At 40.2% G+C, this 19,788-nt stretch overlaps 1 protein-coding gene across 1 annotated transcript; it reads right to left on the minus strand.

The window, feature by feature from the left end:
• Window positions 1–382: 382 nt before the first annotated feature.
• LOC139443953 (protein FAM89A-like) lies at window positions 383–14,783 on the minus strand. Its single transcript, XM_071224841.1, has 2 exons — window positions 14,356–14,783; window positions 383–3,204 (listed from the first exon to the last, which is right to left on the minus strand). Exons 1-2 carry the CDS (start codon window positions 14,668–14,670, stop codon window positions 2,896–2,898), a joined length of 624 nt encoding a protein of 207 aa, XP_071080942.1. The 5' UTR covers window positions 14,671–14,783; the 3' UTR covers window positions 383–2,895.
• Between the last annotated feature and the right edge of the window lie 5,005 nt (window positions 14,784–19,788).

Consider the following 19,788-nt stretch of genomic DNA (forward strand, 5'->3'; position numbering starts at 1 on the left):
TAAAACTTTGGTCAAATTTGGATGCCAGTTTCCAATCTGTTGTTCTAAGTTGCATGACATGTTTAACATGTTTAACAGTTACATTTTAATGCTGCAAGAATAAAGGATAATCACTAAATTGTTAATGCATGTTTCCATGGTTACAGGCTCATTCGACAGCATGCATAATGATCTTGACATCACAATTCAGATATTTATATTTAACAAAGCAATACATAAATGCAATCATATGTGATAAGATTATTATCAGATTAAGCATATGTTAAATAACCATGATAATCCCTACTTACTGAGATAACCCTCTTACACACTGTAATACAACTACATACAGAAGGGACCGACCATTTGTTATTGGGGGGGGGGGGGGGGGGGGGGGGGGGGTTGCCTGGGAGGTTGTATGGACACTGGATATTTTTTCAGCTACACCTGAAAAACCCGTTATTCTTTTAATTAAACCTCTTAATCTAAAAATATATATTTTTTAAAACGTATCATGCAACAATGTATCTTTTGTGGCAGACATTTTTTTCAACTTCCTGAAGCATAATTCATTTTTTCAAGCATTTTCTGCAAACATTTATTTATTAGATGAAATCCTAGCCCCCTGCCGCCCACTGAATGTCAAATACTAGTTCCCTAACTACTAAACTAGACTGGAGGACCATGTTGGGCAAGAAACACTTGAGAATGTTAACTAGACATGAACTCAAGAATGAATTATCCCACTGTAAACATGGGAAAATAATCATTGATAATACATACTAGAAATCTCATGTTTGTTAACAAAACGTACAAAAATAAAACAAGATAATCTCAGTTGGCACAAATTCAATACGATGCCATTTTAGAATGTGGAAGACATAGTGATAATTCATGTTGCCTTGTATCTTCAACCGTGTCCATCTTGATTCAACATAATACTTCCCTTCATCAACGAAAACACCAACCTTTCCCACCAAACCCCTATGATGAAGGGAAGATTGTTCTAGTGGCCGTATGGTTTGGTTTGGTAATGGTTCCCTGTATCAATCCTGTAGATGACAGCATAAATCAGAGAACCAAACAACCTGCCTGTGATGGCGCCGCTATCACTTGTAATTATGTAGTGCTTTCCAGCAAACAACTTCTAAATACCTATTACATAATTGGTCATTTTGAGAATTGTGTTATTGTTATTTTGATATATATTCATAAGGATGAGGACAGACTTAATTCATCCCGATTCCATGTTTCTTTCATCTCTTTCCTGCATCTTGAATGAGTGAGTGAGTTGTGCTTAACACCGCTTTTAACAGTATTCCAGTTATATCACAGCGTGTCAGCTTAATGTGGGAGGAGAGCCCGAAGTGATGCAGGTCTTAGATGTTAACCACTTCGGTGAAACCCACGAGGACGGGTATGGTGCTGACAAACCCAGGAACATAATCAGGGCAAACAGGGATTCGAACCCACAATCATAGGTTTCTGGCATGTCCAAGAGGCGCAACTCTGCACAGCGAATTGCGGCACCTTAGACGACTGACCCACTGATACATTATTCAGGTTAGTTTTCTTCCATTTTTCACTTTTTCTAAAAGTCCACATTTTTAGATCAATAATCAGCTGATAATATGATAACCAACTGCACCAAACAGAAAAAATAATTTTTTAAGAAACCCTATCGGCCTATCATCCTGAGAATGATGATTATTTTGATTTCGTTGTAAAAGTCAAAATGTCAGATCCTGTATCACATCAGAGTTAGATTGACAAATTGTGATAGGTTTATGTGTCTGGCCAATTTTCTTCATGTGCTCATCACTGAGTTCAAGTTTTTTAAATTGTAAATAAATCAATTTCAAATTGCAGAAAACTTCACATTTTCACTTCTTCACAAGATATAAGGTTCCTCATGAACTAAAGTGATATGGTCATGATATCTACAGATCCAATACAGAAATTATCTACAGCATGTGTATAACAAGATAAATAGATTCACCTTTAACTGAGATAACAGTAAGTATTGAGGTAGCTAATCTACAGTCATCCACCACGTTGACCATGTCATCGTAGGGCCGTCACTCAACATAGTATACATGTTGACCATATGCCAACATAGGGCCTTCACTCTACATAGTATACATGTTGACCATATGCCAACGTAGGGCCTTCACTCAACATAGTATACATGTTGACCATGTCATCGTAGGGCCTTCACTCAACATAGTAAACTTGTTAACTTGCAACCAGAGCAGGTATGGACTTTTTTAATTCAAAAACACTTTCATAAAATTTGTCAAGTATATTATTATTGCATCATGCATAACAGCTTGGCATCTTTTGATTTAGGTTCAGGAAAATAAGAAGACTTCTTCCCCATGTGTCCAATTTGTTTTCATATGACAATAGTTAATCTGTGATGTCTTCAACGTCTTTTGACATGACAGAAGAACTAAAGTCTTATGAAAATATTGGGTTTTCTTTAACTTCTTTAGAGCAGTATAGTTTCCATATTCTTTTCCTGCCTGTAAAATGACAAAACTATTTCATGGGCAAATTATAATACAGAGTGATGAACAGCAACACACTGGAAGAACTTCGCCCAAAAGAATGCTAGACTATCTTTGTACCTGAAGTTTGCATAGTAGCATATCCAAGACAATTTAACAGTTATTTTCCAGCCAAACCAATTTCCGTTGATACAAAACTCCTGAGGCCAAACAAGCTGCCATAATGGCTTGAAATCCTGATATCCACAAAAGCTCTTAGCACGTCTTGCAAGTCTTCAAACCAGAACACTCCTGGCATATTCAAGCACTGTACATCCTATCACACACAGACGCTGCAGAACACACTACAGTATGCCTGTATCGGAACCACCATGTGGGTAATGGTAAGGTCATCATATGTTTGCCATCAGAACTCTGCATCAACTCTCTCCTTCAGCTGGTTGATCTGCTGAAGGAGGCTGGACGTGCTGCTGTGTATGGAGTTCGCCAGATGGTAGTCTGGTTCAGGCTGCATGTGGTAGTCCTGGTCATTCCAGTCACTGTCGTCGTTGAGGCTGGAGAAGGAGCCCACTCTGCTGGACATCCCCGTCCCGAAGGAACATTCAGAGTTTGTCTCGGAGTACCGGTCCTGCATGACCACCTTGTATTCTTGGATGGCTTCATGCAGTGACCACAGCTGACACAACAGTGACATGTCCAGCTGCCGCAGGTCCACCTGAAACACAAAGTAACTGTTACATGCAATCCTCACAAATACACAAGGTTGGTGAGGCGATGAGCTGTGTCACTAGTTTATGCCACTTTCTTTCATCGTGTTTCATCATTACATAACATCATGAACATGGGGCATGAAAATGTCTTTTCACCAGAACCAACATCAGTGAGGTGAGGTGAGGTGAGGTGAGGTGAGGTGAGGTGAGGTGAGGTGAGGTGAGGTGAGGTGAGTGTGTGTGTGTGTGTGTGTGTGTGTGGATTTATGACAGACAAATCTCTGGACTTATTTCTGATACTGATTTTAAAGCAAGCTAATCACCTATGTCTGGCTTACACATTTGTTCACCCCGGTCATGAACTACCATTGAAGTCAACTCAACAGTTTAACATGGACCTACTGTTGTGGTGCTATGAACACTCGGGCCCAGTTAATCATGTTTATATCTAACTGATATGAAAAAGCTGCAAAGAATAACTGTTTTTTGAATTTGTGACAAAAATCCATAAAAAATGAAATTGTCAGCATGTTCTTGAATAAGAAGAAAGGGTTGACTTTCAAAAATGTATTTCTTCAATGTGACATTTTGAAATAAGCATGAAAAGTGCAGTGTGTGAAATAGTTTTTCAACAGTACCTGCAAGTCAGGCTCACTTGATAATTTTTAAGCCACTTTTAGATTTGCATCCTCATTTCTTTGTTTTTTACAACTACCAAATACAAAGTGAAATCTGGTGGAAGAGAGAGAAAATGTATTTCAAGTTTAGCTAGATTAGAACTTCTATCAATATCAAACAGGTTTCTGTTACTTACAGAACTAGTGACAAGCAACCAGAACAAGCATGACAAAAAAATAGCTGCAGATCATTTTGGCAAGATATTGCTGTTTCAAACTTTCACATGAGACAGTTGAATAACAATATCATATTGATACATTACTACATAGAAAATTTAGATAGCCAGTAGGGCTACCTTGACTTTATTTTCACAAGCCAGAAAGAAAAATTAGTAGCCACGGGCTACCGGGCAGGTGCTTATTTCACATACTGAGTGCTTGTACCTGCTATCAACAATTGGGTAGGACCCTCCCATCTTAATTGAGATGACAGGTTCTACGGCCACTCGCAGTTGTTATAGTTGACCAGGGACTTGTGAACATACTGTCGCCTGACTCACACCAGCCATGAATATGTTCCAGAACACTGACATACAGATTCCAGCTTCTGTTTGCACCAGTTGAAACGTTAAACACAGTGACATTCCTGACATCCCCACCATAACAACACATGTAATATAATTATAAACATGACAAGTAAAAACATTAAAACCCATGGAACATTCAGCCAGCATCAACTGTTACCACTATCAATCAAGCTGAACTCTGAAAAACAATAATTGATAACCATGTTGTGACAGCACAAGCTGAAATCTATAAACCCATACTGTACTAAACCCAATAAGCAACAGTCCATACAAAAGCACCCAGATGTTGCTTGTCAGGGTTCGAGAAATGTAAACTGACGGGCAAAAAAGAATTATTGGATTTGAACCAAAAAATAACTGGGCTTAAAATAGTCGCTGAAGCACTGCCAAATTAACGTCCAAAACACAACAATGATACCTGAATCTCATGATATCTGATACATGAAATACATCACCATCGAATAACCATTAAATTTCTTGTTTGTGTCATCTTAAGCCACCTTATAAACCTATCACCATATTACCCTATATTGCATAAGGTTCCTGACAAACTTGGTAAACCAAGTAACAGGTTCATCTTCAAAACCCATGTTTTGAAGCTGTTCTCTTCCAAACCTAGGTTTTGAAATGGGTCACTTCTAAACCTACGTGAGTTTTACTTTTCAACTCTAATACCTAGGTTTTACAATTTACGTTTTTAAACTTACGTCTTGATGTGAATATATTTGTGTTTGATGAATGGTTAAATGTCACAATTTTTTACATGAAAATTCCATGACGTGAATCGAATTTGCAACCTCACATATCGTATTACGTTCCCACTGAGCTACCAGGGCAGGTGATGAGAAGTTGTTCAAATTATCATGTCATGACTCCAGCTAGTCCATGCTGCACGTTTTTCTCTTGCACGCTTTCAGCAAATTCCTTTTATACCGAGATACACTGTATTGTTTCACTATAAGGTATGTTGATGTTTTCTGATTTTTTTCGGGTATTTCTCGCATAAAGATGGTTCATAAGTTGGATAAAACACGCCTCTGAGGTTTTGTTTGAAAATATAAAACCTTGAGCTCGGGAATAAAAACTTGGGCCTCCGTCCCTCGGTCTTTTCCCTCGCTTACGGTTTTACATTTTCAACCAAAACCTCGGAGGCGTGCTTTATCCTATACATACTGACTCCGAGCCGACCAGTCCTTGTTTTAGCCCCTTAATGCTGAGTGTCAGACAGGGTAACAAAAAGTACCATCTTTTAAAGTCTTTTGGTATGACACGTCCGGGGATCAAACCCCGGACCTTCGGCTCTCCGGGTGGACGCTCTACCATTAGACCACTGCGGCGGTGATTTATACTAGAGGTATCCCTGTGAAGATCTGGGCTGGAACTGGTGTTCTGCAACCCATGCTTGTCATAAGAAGTGACTAACAGGAACAGATGGTGATTCAGACTTGGTTAATGCATATCATCGTATATCCGAAAGTGATGCTCATGATGTCAATCACTGGATTGCCTGGATCAGACTTGATTATTTATAGACCACCATTACATAACTGGAATATTGCTAAACGAGTCATCAAACAAACAACATACAAACAAGAATACTGTGGGGTCAGAAAATGATCACAATCAAAAAGGCACATACCATATTTTTACCAAGCTATAGTTTACCATCCTGTTTACCTATCAATTACTCTAATTTTCACACATTCAAATCATCTTTTCGTTCTATTAACTACTGATGACAGGAAGCGAAACAGGGTATCGATTTTATTCTTTTTCCTACTTGTCATGATTGATCTCTGCCAAGTGGACCACAGTCAAAACCTGTGACTTGAGTCCTCTAATATATTTAAATGACAAAGGCGCTTTTTGGATCCAATAAGGTATGACAGTCCCCACAACCATGGCAACAACAGATATGATAATTAAGACGCCAGATGCCGCTGACTGTAACTGTCAGCTACCATGATTGCTGTCACCAAGTGCCTGGTGACACATGTCACACCACGGGACAAGTACAATATGACTAATACCATCATTTCAGTTGTACAATCAAACATATGGATTGGTATTGATAATTAAATCTATACAGCTACCCAAGCCATGCGAGAAGTCTTTGTGATATTTCTACAATGACTGTCCAGTGACTCAACGAGTTTATTGTCACTCTGTAGGCTCAGCAATCACTGCTTGTGTACCAATAGAGATGATCATATATTGTCAGGATCACAGTTATGCTCCACAGAAAAAAGTCATATTTGTTGTTGTCAATACAATTACTTAAGCCCAGACTTTTTTTTATTTTGTGGCTTATTGATTTATGTGTGAAAAATGCTAATCATGTTTGGAAATAAACATTATCTGTAATTAAAACGTTAAAAACATGATAAAACTATATTGCTATGTGAATGGCAGTTTGTCAAGCTTGCAACACTCATTCAACAGGATATAAAACATATTATTACTTCAGTATTTTTAGAATATGTTTTACATGCATGTTCAACTTATTAGGGTTAATGGATCCATAAGCCTAAAAATTATCACCATAAAATGCATAACCCAGAGATAAAAAGGAAATTGTAAAACAAAATCAAATCTTATCTTACAAATACAGATTTTTTCCCCCCGCACATGGAAATCGTATAGCTGTATGCATGAGTGAGAAACTGTATGCAAAACAGCAATTCCACTATTGTCCCTTTATGCATAATGAATGCACAGCAGCTGAACAGCAGGGCATGTCAACTGCACAAAAACAAAATCTGCAACTCAACCTGATCTACAATGGTGCATAATCACCCACCTGCCCAATTCGGACAAAACCCTTCACCAAAGTGCCCCAATCAAACCCAATCACACAGAAATCACTATTCCCATTACGCTCATTTCAGCTTTGCAAATGGTCTTAAACTGTAATAAACATGGCTCATTATTCATTTTGAAGCCCATCAATACTGGTACAACGCTGCTGGACTATTTGTATCACACAGGAGTCTTTGTGCCTGGCTGCTTGCATCAGTAACCGTGTAAAGACATTGGAAGGCGCACCTCAGAGACAAGCGAAGCATTTCACTATAAGGTGTAATTGGAGACTAATCTTTTCACTCCCACAACAAAAAGGCCCTGTTTTGTTTTGCTGTGAATTTCCATATCCGACAAGCCCCTTAGGCATTACCTCTGTTTGCCTGTAGTAATGATACCCAATGATATAGATATAGGGTTACTGCCTGTCAATCTCAGCCAGCAGCACGTTCTCGTGTACTTTGAGAATATGTGGAGGAAAATAGGAATTGCGTCCAGATTTATTTTTTTATTAATGATGTTCTGTTTCATTACTGATCCATAAATAATTCAGTTAAATGTTAAAATATAAAATATGTCATCACTGTTAGCATGCACGGTTAATTTTAAAGCTCTGGTTATTCTCTATACATTTGGTACTTGGGAATAGCTTTGATAGCTGTACATCTAGTTGACTTCATGATGATGATGATGATGATGATCATCATCATCATCATCACCGTCGTCAAGTTACTATTGGGTTGGTTGGGTAGTTGAGTGGTAAAAGCGTTCGTTCGTCACGCCAAAGACCTGGGTTTGATTCCCCACATGCGTACATTGTGTGAAGCCCATTTCTGGTGTTCCCTGACATGGCATTGCTGAAATATTGCAAAAAGCGGGGTAAAACCATACTCACTCACTCAAATTATCATCATGTCATGAAAGTACTTTCCACGTTTTCCACTGTGTCAAAAATAACCAGTGAAACATTCTAATTCAAGATAGTCAGGAATTCATAGGCATAAGTTTTTTACCCTCTCACCCAATCAATTTCATATCTGTTTTACCATTACAAATTATAATGTTTCCACATTAACACACCCATCCTGACTTACAGACATGTGCCACCCATCCTGTTTCAAACCAATCTGTCAGCTTTGCGCATACAGTTCCCAAAGCGCTGACCAACATCATTCTGTACCCCACCCTACCAAGAGTATAACGTATCATGTGCTGCAAAGAAAATCTCTTAGGCAGTGCATTGCTAATTGGAAATCCTTCTTGTTTAAATACAAATGTGCATGCAGAGGACAGGGAAATAAATGTCACATTTTGGGAAATAATGCCATATGAAACAGAGTTCCGATAATAAAGGAAAATCATGCATCTTCAAACCATTGATGAGTGACAAACATATGCTACTTGGACCAACACCCTCTTCATATTTTCTCCAAAAGCCTGGCAGGAATCCACGTCAATATCTCAGATTTCCAGCACATGCGAGACCCGTGAGTGTATGTGACTCACGATATGTCAGAGTTTGCAGATTATTTCCAAATAACCTAAACCATGCTATTTTACAGATACTGATAAACGTTTACAACTGATTAGCTTCCAAGTTATACAACTTTCTGGTGATAACCTTTACAGGTGTCCGCTAATATAATCTTAGCAACGATAAATTATCAAAGAAATTTTCGGTCTGCCAGTCTCTCACTGTCAAAATAAAGACCAGTACAATTTCTTAGCCCTTTAACAATGTTCAATATGTCACCATCTAGATATTATCTATGGAAATCACTTAACATGACTAAATAACATAACAATGTTAACAGAAATCTACTTCCGTATTCGACACAATAAGCGCCCCACTCTAATAAGCGCCCGCAGCGATATTTGTTTACATATTGCCTAGTGAACAATCCCAATTTGCACCCCTTCCTATTAATCAATGGACAACAAGACTTATTTATTCGTGTATAATACGCACTCGTGTGTTATAAGCACCCTTAATTATAGGCATTTAAATTCTGGAAGATATATCTGTCGTGTATAATACGCACACACTTTCCTTTTGTATCATTTCATTGAGGTTGTCAGCATAAACCACGAAATTTTCGATCTTTCAACTTTGTCTTTTTCTCACTAAAATTATATTCTAATAAGAGCCTCCTATTTTTAATTTTTAGAGCGCCCTGGGCGCTTATTACGTTGAAAACGGTAATACAATTTTATTTAATTTTAATTTTTTTTTATGACTTTACAAGATACTTAGTTGAACAAGTACTTGTATCGTTCTCCTTGTGGAAATTACACGTCAGGGGTCCTTCCCACAAACTGATTGTGGTGCTGAGGTGATCGTAACTCTGATACTTTAACATAGATTTATGATTACTTTGTGCAACTTGGCCCAGACTTTTTTCTAAAGATTGTCCAAAGAGATGCTTAATATGGGGATTGGGTGGTTCGGACATACAAATTGGCACTAAGTGTGTCATCATATTCATAACGCGTGGATTGTAGCAAATGCTTTCAGACACTGGTTTGCCAGGTCCAAACTTGATTGTTTTTATTAATTTTCTGCTGGCGCAAAACAACATTCAAGCTGATCATTCTCATTGGCCGTGAGTGGTCTGTTCCACTATATATATTAAAACCAGTTTTCCTACCATGTGTATTTTACATCAGTATCACTAGAGTTGAGGAGATTGGTTGATGAGCCACTACAGAGCTGCTGTAACCCAACACTCCTTATCACCCTGACACTATCTTCCTACAACATGTTCACTGTGGTAGAGATGTGCTCATACCTCATCCCTCTCTCCCTCAACCAGTAGAGCCAGGCACACCCTTATCAATCACTACTCCCTCACTATAACACTGGGCATCACTTTCTCAGATGGTAAACTTCAAAGTGATGACACAGAGACTAAAAATGTGGGTCAGGACTGGTCATATTTGCAGTGGACATGTAATTTGGAAGCCTACAGCTGTGAAGATCATAGTCTTTTCCTTACAATTCAGTTCATTTCGCTTTATCAACTAACAGTGAGCATTCAAAGGATCATAGGAATATTTACATGCTCCTAATCTTTTGATGAAACATATCCAATTATCAGTTCAGTGCTAGCTTTCTGAGTCTTAGTGATTGTCAAATATACTACAGTAAACTACGGTTATAACAAACTCATAGGGGCAACTAATTTTAGTACGTTATAACCGTAATTCGTTACAAGCATATAGACAACATATATACAGCAAATGGCCTGGACAAAAAAAACCCAGTTTGTTAAAAAATTGTATCTGTCAGTTCGTAATAAGCGTCTTCGTAATAAACAGAGTTTACTGTATATTTCTCAAAAACAGCTAAGGACAAATTAACTATAAAAGAAACTGGTTGGTCCTTCACCTTTTTTAGTAGCATATATGACAGATATGTAACACCAGCATGATTAGCATCACAATGAACTCAAACAAATGACCAAAATATCAGATTCTTTTAGTTGTCCTTTTTTAAATATATTACATCAATGCCAGAGAATAACCAGCCTCGTTTATCCGCTGAAACAGTGAGTGAGTATGGTTTTACGCCTCTTTTTGCAATATCATGTCTGGAGACACCAGAAACGCTGAAACAGATTCCATTGGGCGTAAAAGGTTTGCAAACACAGTAGCTGGCAGTTTTAATGCCTTGGACCAAATCTAAAAAAAATGGCCACCCTTCTAATACCAAAACAAATAGAATATTTGAAAAATTATATGTTCTAGAAAAAGACAATATATTTCAAAGAACATGAGGAAGGTAGTGTCACCCAAATTCACAATTATTTATTTTCTGTTAGACATGTTTAAGCATGTTAAATAAGGTTGTTTTTTGTTTGTTGTTTAACGCCACACTTAGCAATATTCCAGCTGTATGACAGTGGTCTGTAAATAATTGAGTCTGGACCAGACAATCCAGTGATTGACATCATGAACATCAATCCAGGCAATTTGGATTCGATGACATGCATCAACCAAGTCAGCGAGGTTATGTAGGGTTGGAGAATGACTATCATTAATGCTCACAAATTACAAAAATAAATTCCTTGTATCATCTGACCATATGCAGACAATATTTCAACATTTATAGTTCACTTTCATCAATCCCCAATAAAACAAGAATAACAGTTTAAAGCAAGGTGCTACATGCTTGACCTTGGACATAAGACCCTAATCCCACTTAATGAGGTTTTGCAAGGATCAACACACAATGATAAGAGCCCTGCTTTTAGGATTACGCACTTAGTAATCCTTGGTACTTACTGGAAACACCCAAATTTCATAATCAGCTGTGACTAAATCTTTCCATAACACACAAAAATAGATTATATAATGCATAAAGGAACATGAGCTGGTAATATGTATCATGCTTATATATACTACTCAAAAGAAGTTAAAGAACAACCAATTCTTTCATATTACTATAGTTTATATGTCACGCCATGACAGATTAGCATTCGTAATTTGAAAGAATCGGTGCTCTTTAACTTCTTTTGAGTTGTATCTACTGATCGTTATACTGTACACAGTATTACACTGTAGTGAAAGGTAACTGCTGCATTTTGATCCTGATAATATAACTAAAGTGTCAGTTAACAGAGCATATATCAAACACAGCAGCTGACATCGTCAATCAAAACATTTGAAATTTATGTTTGAGGACATGACAGAATTTTGGTTCCATTAATGATGCATCTTACTGCAGACAAAACTTCAGCATCAAGTGCTGCACATGTTCCCTTAAAAATGACATAATTTGTCCCTAGTACCGTATTTCTTGACTTCTATCGACTGCACAGGCTCATTATTTTCGGCCATTTCTCGGAAATGACATTTATAACAATTATTTCTTTTCATATCATTGTGTTCATCTATAACTGCACTCAAATGAAAGTTACTGTCATGGACAGGCCCTTGCACAGGGCTTCAGATAATAATTTTTAATATGTTTAATCATTACTCACCAGTTATCAATCAATAACATTAAGAACTGATAAACTGATTCTCTTCTTTGGGTATTCAACATATTCAACTCCCTAGGGTCCAGTCTATTGGGTATTATTACACCAATGTGTAGATATTAATGCATACATGCTGTTTCAGGCGACGTCTAATTTGTATCCATTCGTGCCCTGCCCCAGTTTTTAAGTGTGTAACATGCCACATGAACTCACAACAGCGATAAACATGTCTCATTAACTATAAGTGAGACATAGTGCCTTATTAATGCATTATTCACTGCAGTAGGGTTCATGTACCCGGTAGGTGTGAAGCCTGCATTCAATCACTAAATAAAGGTCTGTACAGAAATAAAAGTTAAAAAGGATACAATGGGTAAATATGCATAGTGTTGTTACATTGGGCTTTAAAAAAAAACTTATGCATATTTGTACGCAAGCAACTCAAATTAATTGGGTAGTGGTGATTTATTTTTGATATTTTACACCATTATGCAGCTAACTGGGAGCTATGCTTGCATCTATAACAAGAGTGAGTTGGTTTTAGTGCTGACGTTAAAGAGTTCTAGTTACATCATGGTGTGTCAGTTCAGTGCATTGTGGGAACCCAAACTGTTGCTAGTCAGACATTTACCACTTTGGTTTTGTTCGTTGTTATTAGCCACACTCACCAATATTCTGCCTATGGTGGCCTGTAAATAATCAAGTCTGGACCAGACAATGCAGTGATTGCTTTTATGAGCAATGCTCCACTCTGTCAGGGTACGATGACATGCATCAACCGAGTCACTGAGTCTGACCACCTGATCGATAAATCTCCTCATACGACAAGCATAGGTTGCTAGGGAAGTAATCTAACCTGGAATTGTCACAGGATAGCACTTTGGAAAACCAAAAAGCATAGCAATGTTGCTGATAGCCAAAGCATCTTCACTGGGTGAATCTGGGAATTGAACCCAAGATCTGAACCCATGATGGGTAGAAGCTTGCACTTCTAAGGGACATCACTCTTCACAACAGACGAGTTAAGAATACATTCATACCCCCCATTTGTCCTTCCAAGCTTTTAATACCAATTTTATAGAAATCCACAGATCGGCCCTCTAACCACACCTCTGTGGCAGCCTTTATGTCCTCGTCAGCCTGGAAGCGTCTTCCATGCAGGGCAGATTTCATTTGCCAGAACAGGAAAGGCTGCCACAGAGGCGTATTTAGAGGGCCAATCTGTGGATTTCTATAAAAGTGGTATTTAAAGCTTGAAGGACAAATGGAATAAGTTTATTGTGAATGGAGATTATATTGAAAAAATAAAAGTGCAAAAGATATTCTGCAACTTGGTCTTATATTGAAGTTGCAAAACTTATTGAACGCCCCTCATATGACACTAGTCTTAAGAGACCTTATTGCACTGATATTTATATCATTGCCTGTTCCCTGTAACACCACAATCAAATGACATCACTTATCTCTCTGCCATTGAATCAGGTTAGCTGTACTTACTATACACTGAAGACAATGATTATTTAATACTGTTTACAAACTGAAACAATATGGAAGAATCATTTGGATCTCCACTCGTATAGCAACACAGCATACCAAACATACATATGAATAGGGACTGACAGGCAGCAGAAAACCCCCAGTGAAGCTCATTGATTGATAATGTTAAAAAAATAAACTCATATGATTCACTGAAATTACATTTTTTCAGGTGTTCCTATACACATAGCGATCATATACTAGCGACTTAAAAGAGTTAGTTTCTACTTTTGGTAGGTGTCTGCAATATAAATGAAATGGTAACTGTAGAAAGGATTAAAGATAAATAGACTTATACATTCAAACACTGTTGAGTCAAAGTTGAAGGGACCTACGTAAATAATTTGAGTTAGCCGAGGTTCAACACAACCGAAAATGATGAATAAAGAAGTTTTACTTCGAGAAAACGATTGGACACATCAACATTCGAAACAACTGTGCTTGACTGTATACATAAAATGTTCAATTATATTATAACCTGTTGCAATGTATTTGATGAGCGAATAATTATAAACATGATAAATAACATATACTGTAGGTCTATATCGTAAACACTGACACTAATCCACACATGATTAACATGGTTACAATGTGCCCTTCCTGGCGCGTTATACCGAGGTACACCTGAAACCTACCATTTCTCTCCTGAGTGTTGTGAGTGATGCATTGAGTCTGGAAAATGACGATACTGGATGAGGCGTAGGACTCGGAGACTCCACCTCACCGTTCACACCATTTGACGTGGGTGGGGTTCCGCTGTCCCCCTGGTCCGACTCACAAAGTGACTCTTGGGCCAGCTCCTCTAACAGGTTTGCCTTTAAAGTGTGCATCTTTTCCGTCTCTCGCCACTGAGAACTATCCGACCCTAACAAGCCGCTAAAACACCGGGGTAGAGGCGGTAAACCGGGTATTTGCGACATGGTCGACTGGGGGTCGTTGTCTTCAGACATCTATGTGATTCGGTCAGCCCAATCGGCTGTCATGACACACAGCTGGCATCGAACGAATGTTCGTCAAAGCTCAAAGTTTCTGAAGTTTTCACTCGGCCGTCTTTCGCTCGCACTGCGCCCTCTCTGCGAAGGGAAGTAACTGCTGTGGGCAACTCGTTTCAGTAACGAGCAGGTGCGCGAAAGCGTAATTTGAGGCTAATGGTACAGAATAAGGGACAAGGATCGAGCCAATTGGGAGTCATAACAAATTATTTTCCAGTCTTCAAAACCCACTTTGTTGAGTCATTTTTTCATGAAACACATAAATCCAACAGTTAGTGATTCCCTCATTGTGCTATATCCCAATTTCACACATCATGCGTATACAATCTAATAGTAGACCCACACTGGTCATGGGAAGTGGGCTGTTTATATATATAGTCCCTCTAAATTGGCTCTTAATGGAACAAAGCGCTTTAACTTCTTCTTTTTTGTATAAATAGTAAGATACTATATCGAATGTATCAATTACCTATCTTTAAAACTTTGCGTGATCAGTATTATAATATGATATGAAGTTAAAGGTATACACGAGACCGAATACAAAATTTGTAAGGCATCATGAGGCTTGAGAAACCTCCAGCTCCTGCGTGTCCACTTCAGTTTCATGATGCAAGACACACCATCCGTACGTCCACTAGATTCGATCGTAAAGCATGACACACCATCCGTATGTCTACTAGACTCGATCGTAATGCATGACACTTCACCTGTGTGTCCAAAACAGACTCGTTATGCATGACACACCATCTGTATATCTACTAGACTCAATCGTAATGCATGACACACCATCCGTATGTCTACTAGACTCGATCGTAATGCATGACACTTCACCCGTATGTCAACTAGACTCGATCGTGATGCATGGCACTTCACCCGTGTGTCCAAGACAGACTCGTGGTGCATGACACACCATCCGTATGTCCACTAGACTCGATCATAATGCATGACACACCATCCGTACGTCCACTAGACTCGATCGTAATGCATGACACTTCACCCGTACGTCCACTTGACTCGATCGTGATGCATGACACTTCACCCGTGTGTCCAAGACAGACTCATGGTGCATGACACACCATCCGTATGTCCACTAGACTCGATCGTAATGCATGACACACCATCCGTACGTCCACTAGACTCGATTGTAATGCATGACACACCATCCGTATGTCCACTAGACTCGATCGTAATGCATGACACACCATCCGTATGTCCACTAGACTCGATCGTAATGCATGACACACCATCCGTATGTCCACTAGACTCGATCGTAATGCATGACACACCATCCGTATGTCCACTAGACTCGATCGTAATGCATGACACACCATCCGTATGTCCACTAGACTCGATCGTAATGCATGACACTTCACCCGGGTGTCCAAGACAGACTCGTGGTGCATGACACACCATCCGTATGTCCACTAGACTCGATCGTAATGCATGACACACCATCCGTATGTCTACTAGACTCGATCGTAATGCATAACACATCATCCGTATGTCTACTAGACTCGATCGTAATGCATGACACACCATCCGTATGTCTACTAGACTCGATCGTAATGCATGACACTTCACCTGTGTGTCCAAAACAGACTCGTTATGCATGACACACCATCTGTATATCTACTAGACTCGATCGTAATGCATGACACTTCACCCGTACGTCCACTTGACTCGATCGTGATGCATGACACTTCACCCGTGTGTCCAAGACAGACTCGTGGTGCATGACACACCATCCGTATGTCCACTAGACTCGATCGTAATGCATGACACACCATCCGTATGTCCACTAGACTCGATCGTAATGCATGACACACCATCCGTATGTCCACTAGACTCGATCGTAAAGCATGACACACCATCCGTATGTCCACTAGACTCGATCGTAATGCATGACACTTCACCCGTGTGTCCAAGATAGACTCGTGGTGCATGACACACCATCTGTATATCCACTAGACTCGATCGTAATGCATGACACACCATCCGTATGTCCACTTGACTCGATCGTAATGCATGACACTTTACCCGGGTGTCCAAGACAGACTCGTGGTGCATGACACACCATCCGTATGTCCACTAGACTCGATCGTAATGCATGACACTTCACCCGTGTGTCCAAGACAGACTCGTGGTGCATGACACACCATCCGTATGTCCACTAGACTCGATCGTAATGCATGACACTTCACCCGTGTGTCCAAGACAGACTCGTGGTGCATGACACACCATCCGTATGTCCACTAGACTCGATCGTAATGCATGACACACCATCCGTATGTCCACTAGACTCGATCGTAATGCATGACACACCATCTGTATGTCCACTAGACTCGATCGTAATGCATGACACACCATCCGTATGTCCACTAGACTCGATCGTAATGCATGACACTTCATCCGGGTGTCCAAGACAGACTCGTGGTGCATGACACACCATCCGTATGTCCACTAGACTCGATCGTAATGCATGACACACCATCCGTATGTCTACTAGACTCGATCGTAATGCATAACACATCATCCGTATGTCTACTAGACTCGATCGTAATGCATGACACACCATCCGTATGTCTACTAGACTCGATCGTAATGCATGACACTTCACCTGTGTGTCCAAAACAGACTCGTTATGCATGACACACAATCCGTATATCTACTAGACTCAATCGTAATGCATGACACACCATCCGTATGTCTACTAGACTCGATCGTAATGCATGACACTTCACCCGTATGTCCACTAGACTCGATCGTGATGCATGACACTTCACCCGTGTGTCCAAGACAGACTCCTGGTGCATGACACACCATCCGTATGTCCACTAGACTCGATCGTAATGCATGACACACCATCCGTATGTCCACTGGAATCGATCGTAATGCATGACACACCATCCGTATGTCCACTAGACTCGATCGTAATGCATGACACACCATCCGTATGTCCACTAGACTCGATCGTAATGCATGACACACCATCCGTATGTCTACTAGACTCGATCGTAATGCATGACACACCATCCGTATGTCTACTAGACTCGATCGTAATGCATGACACTTCACCTGTGTGTCCAAAACAGACTCGTAATGCATGACACACCATCCGTATATCTACTAGACTCAATCGTAATGCATGACACTTCACCCGTATGTCCACTAGACTCGATCGTGATGCATGACACTTCACCCGTGTGTCCAAGACAGACTCGTGGTGCATGACACACCATCCGTATGTCTACTAGACTCGATCGTAATGCATGACACACCATCCGTATGTCCACTAGACTCGATCGTAATGCATGACACTTCACCCGTACGTCCACTTGACTCGATCGTGATGCATGACACTTCACCCGTGTGTCCAAGACAGACTCGTGGTGCATGACACACCATCCGTATGTCCACTAGACTCGATCGTAATGCATGACACACCTTCCGTATGTCCACTAGACTCGATCGTAATGCATGACACCCATCCGTATGTCCACTAGACTCGATCGTAATGCATGACACACCATCCGTACGTCCACTAGAATCGATCGTAATGCATGACACACCATCCGTATGTCCACTAGACTCGATCGTAATGCATGACACACCATCCGTATGTCCACTAGACTCGATCGTAATGCATGACACTTCATCTGGGTGTCCAAGACAGACTCGTGGTGCATGACACACCATCCGTATGTCCACTAGACTCGATCGTAATGCATGATACTTCACCCGTGTGTCCACTAGACTCGATCGTAATGCATGACACACCATCCGTATGTCTACTAGAGTCGATCGTAATGCATTACACTCCACCCGTGTGTCCACTAGACTCGATCGTAATGCATGACACTTCACCTGTATGTCCACTAGACTCGATCGTAATGCATGACACTTCACCCGGGTGTCCACTAGACTCGATCGTAATGCATGACACTTCACCCGTATGTCCACTAGACTCGATCGTAATGCATGACACTTCACCTGTGTGTCCAAGACAGACTCGTGGTGCATGACACACCATCCGTATGTCCACTAGACTCGATCGTAATGCATGACACACCATCCGTACGTCCACTAGACTCGATCGTAATGTATGACACTTCACCCGTGTGTCCAAGACAGACTCGTGGTGCATGACACCTCCCAATGTGTGCCACACAGCCTTGTAAAGCATGTCACCTGACCCGTGTGTACTCACCCGCATAACCACCATATGATGCATATGATGCATTCCACATGCACCACACATCTTCATGATGCATGACACCCCACCCGTGTGTACCACACAGCTTCATGATGCATGGCACCCCACCCGTGTGTACCACACAACTTCATGATGCATGACACCCCACCCGTGTGTACCACACAGCTTCATGATGCATGACACCCCACCCGTGTGTACCACACAGCCTCATGATGCATGACACCCCACCCGTGTGTACCACACAGCTTCATGATGCATGACACCCCACCCGTGTGTACCACACAGCCTCTTGATCCATGACACCCCACCCGTGTGTACCACACAGCCTCATGATGCATGACACCCCACCCGTGTGTACCACACAGCTTCATGATGCATGAAACCCCACCCGTGTGTACCACACAGCTTCATTTTATTATCTCACATACAGTAACACATTCAATTCCCATTTTATTATCTCACATACAGTTACACACCAGATTCCAATTTCATTATCTCACATACAGTAACACATCCGATTCCCTATATATTATCTCACATACTGTAACCCACCCGATTCCCATTTTATTATCTCACATACAGTAACACATCCGATTCCCATTTTATTATCTCACATACAGTAACACATCCGATTCCCATTTTATTATCACACATACAGTAACACATTCGATTCCCATTTTATTATCTCACATATTGTAAGACATTCGATTCCTATTTTATTATCTCACATATTGTAAGACATTCGATTCCTATTTTATTAGGTCACATACAGTAACACATCCGATTCCTGTTTATTCGGTTTGAAGAATGAGGATACGATACACGATCGTGAGCATTTCAAGTCCAAAGACATTGTTTGTTTG

This window comes from Haliotis cracherodii, unplaced genomic scaffold (genome assembly GCF_022045235.1).
Source record: "Haliotis cracherodii isolate W230 unplaced genomic scaffold, xgHalCrac1.p SCAF_5, whole genome shotgun sequence".
Taxonomy (NCBI): domain Eukaryota; kingdom Metazoa; phylum Mollusca; class Gastropoda; order Lepetellida; family Haliotidae; genus Haliotis; species Haliotis cracherodii.

Coding starts and splice junctions, on each gene's coding strand:
- LOC139443953 (XM_071224841.1), bottom strand. CDS start 14,670: ATGTCTGAAGACAACGACCCCCAGTCGACCATGTCGCAAATACCCGGT. Junction 3,205..14,355: donor CAACACTCAGGAGAGAAATG/GTAGGTTTCAGG, acceptor TTTGTGTTTCAG/GTGGACCTGCGGCAGCTGGA.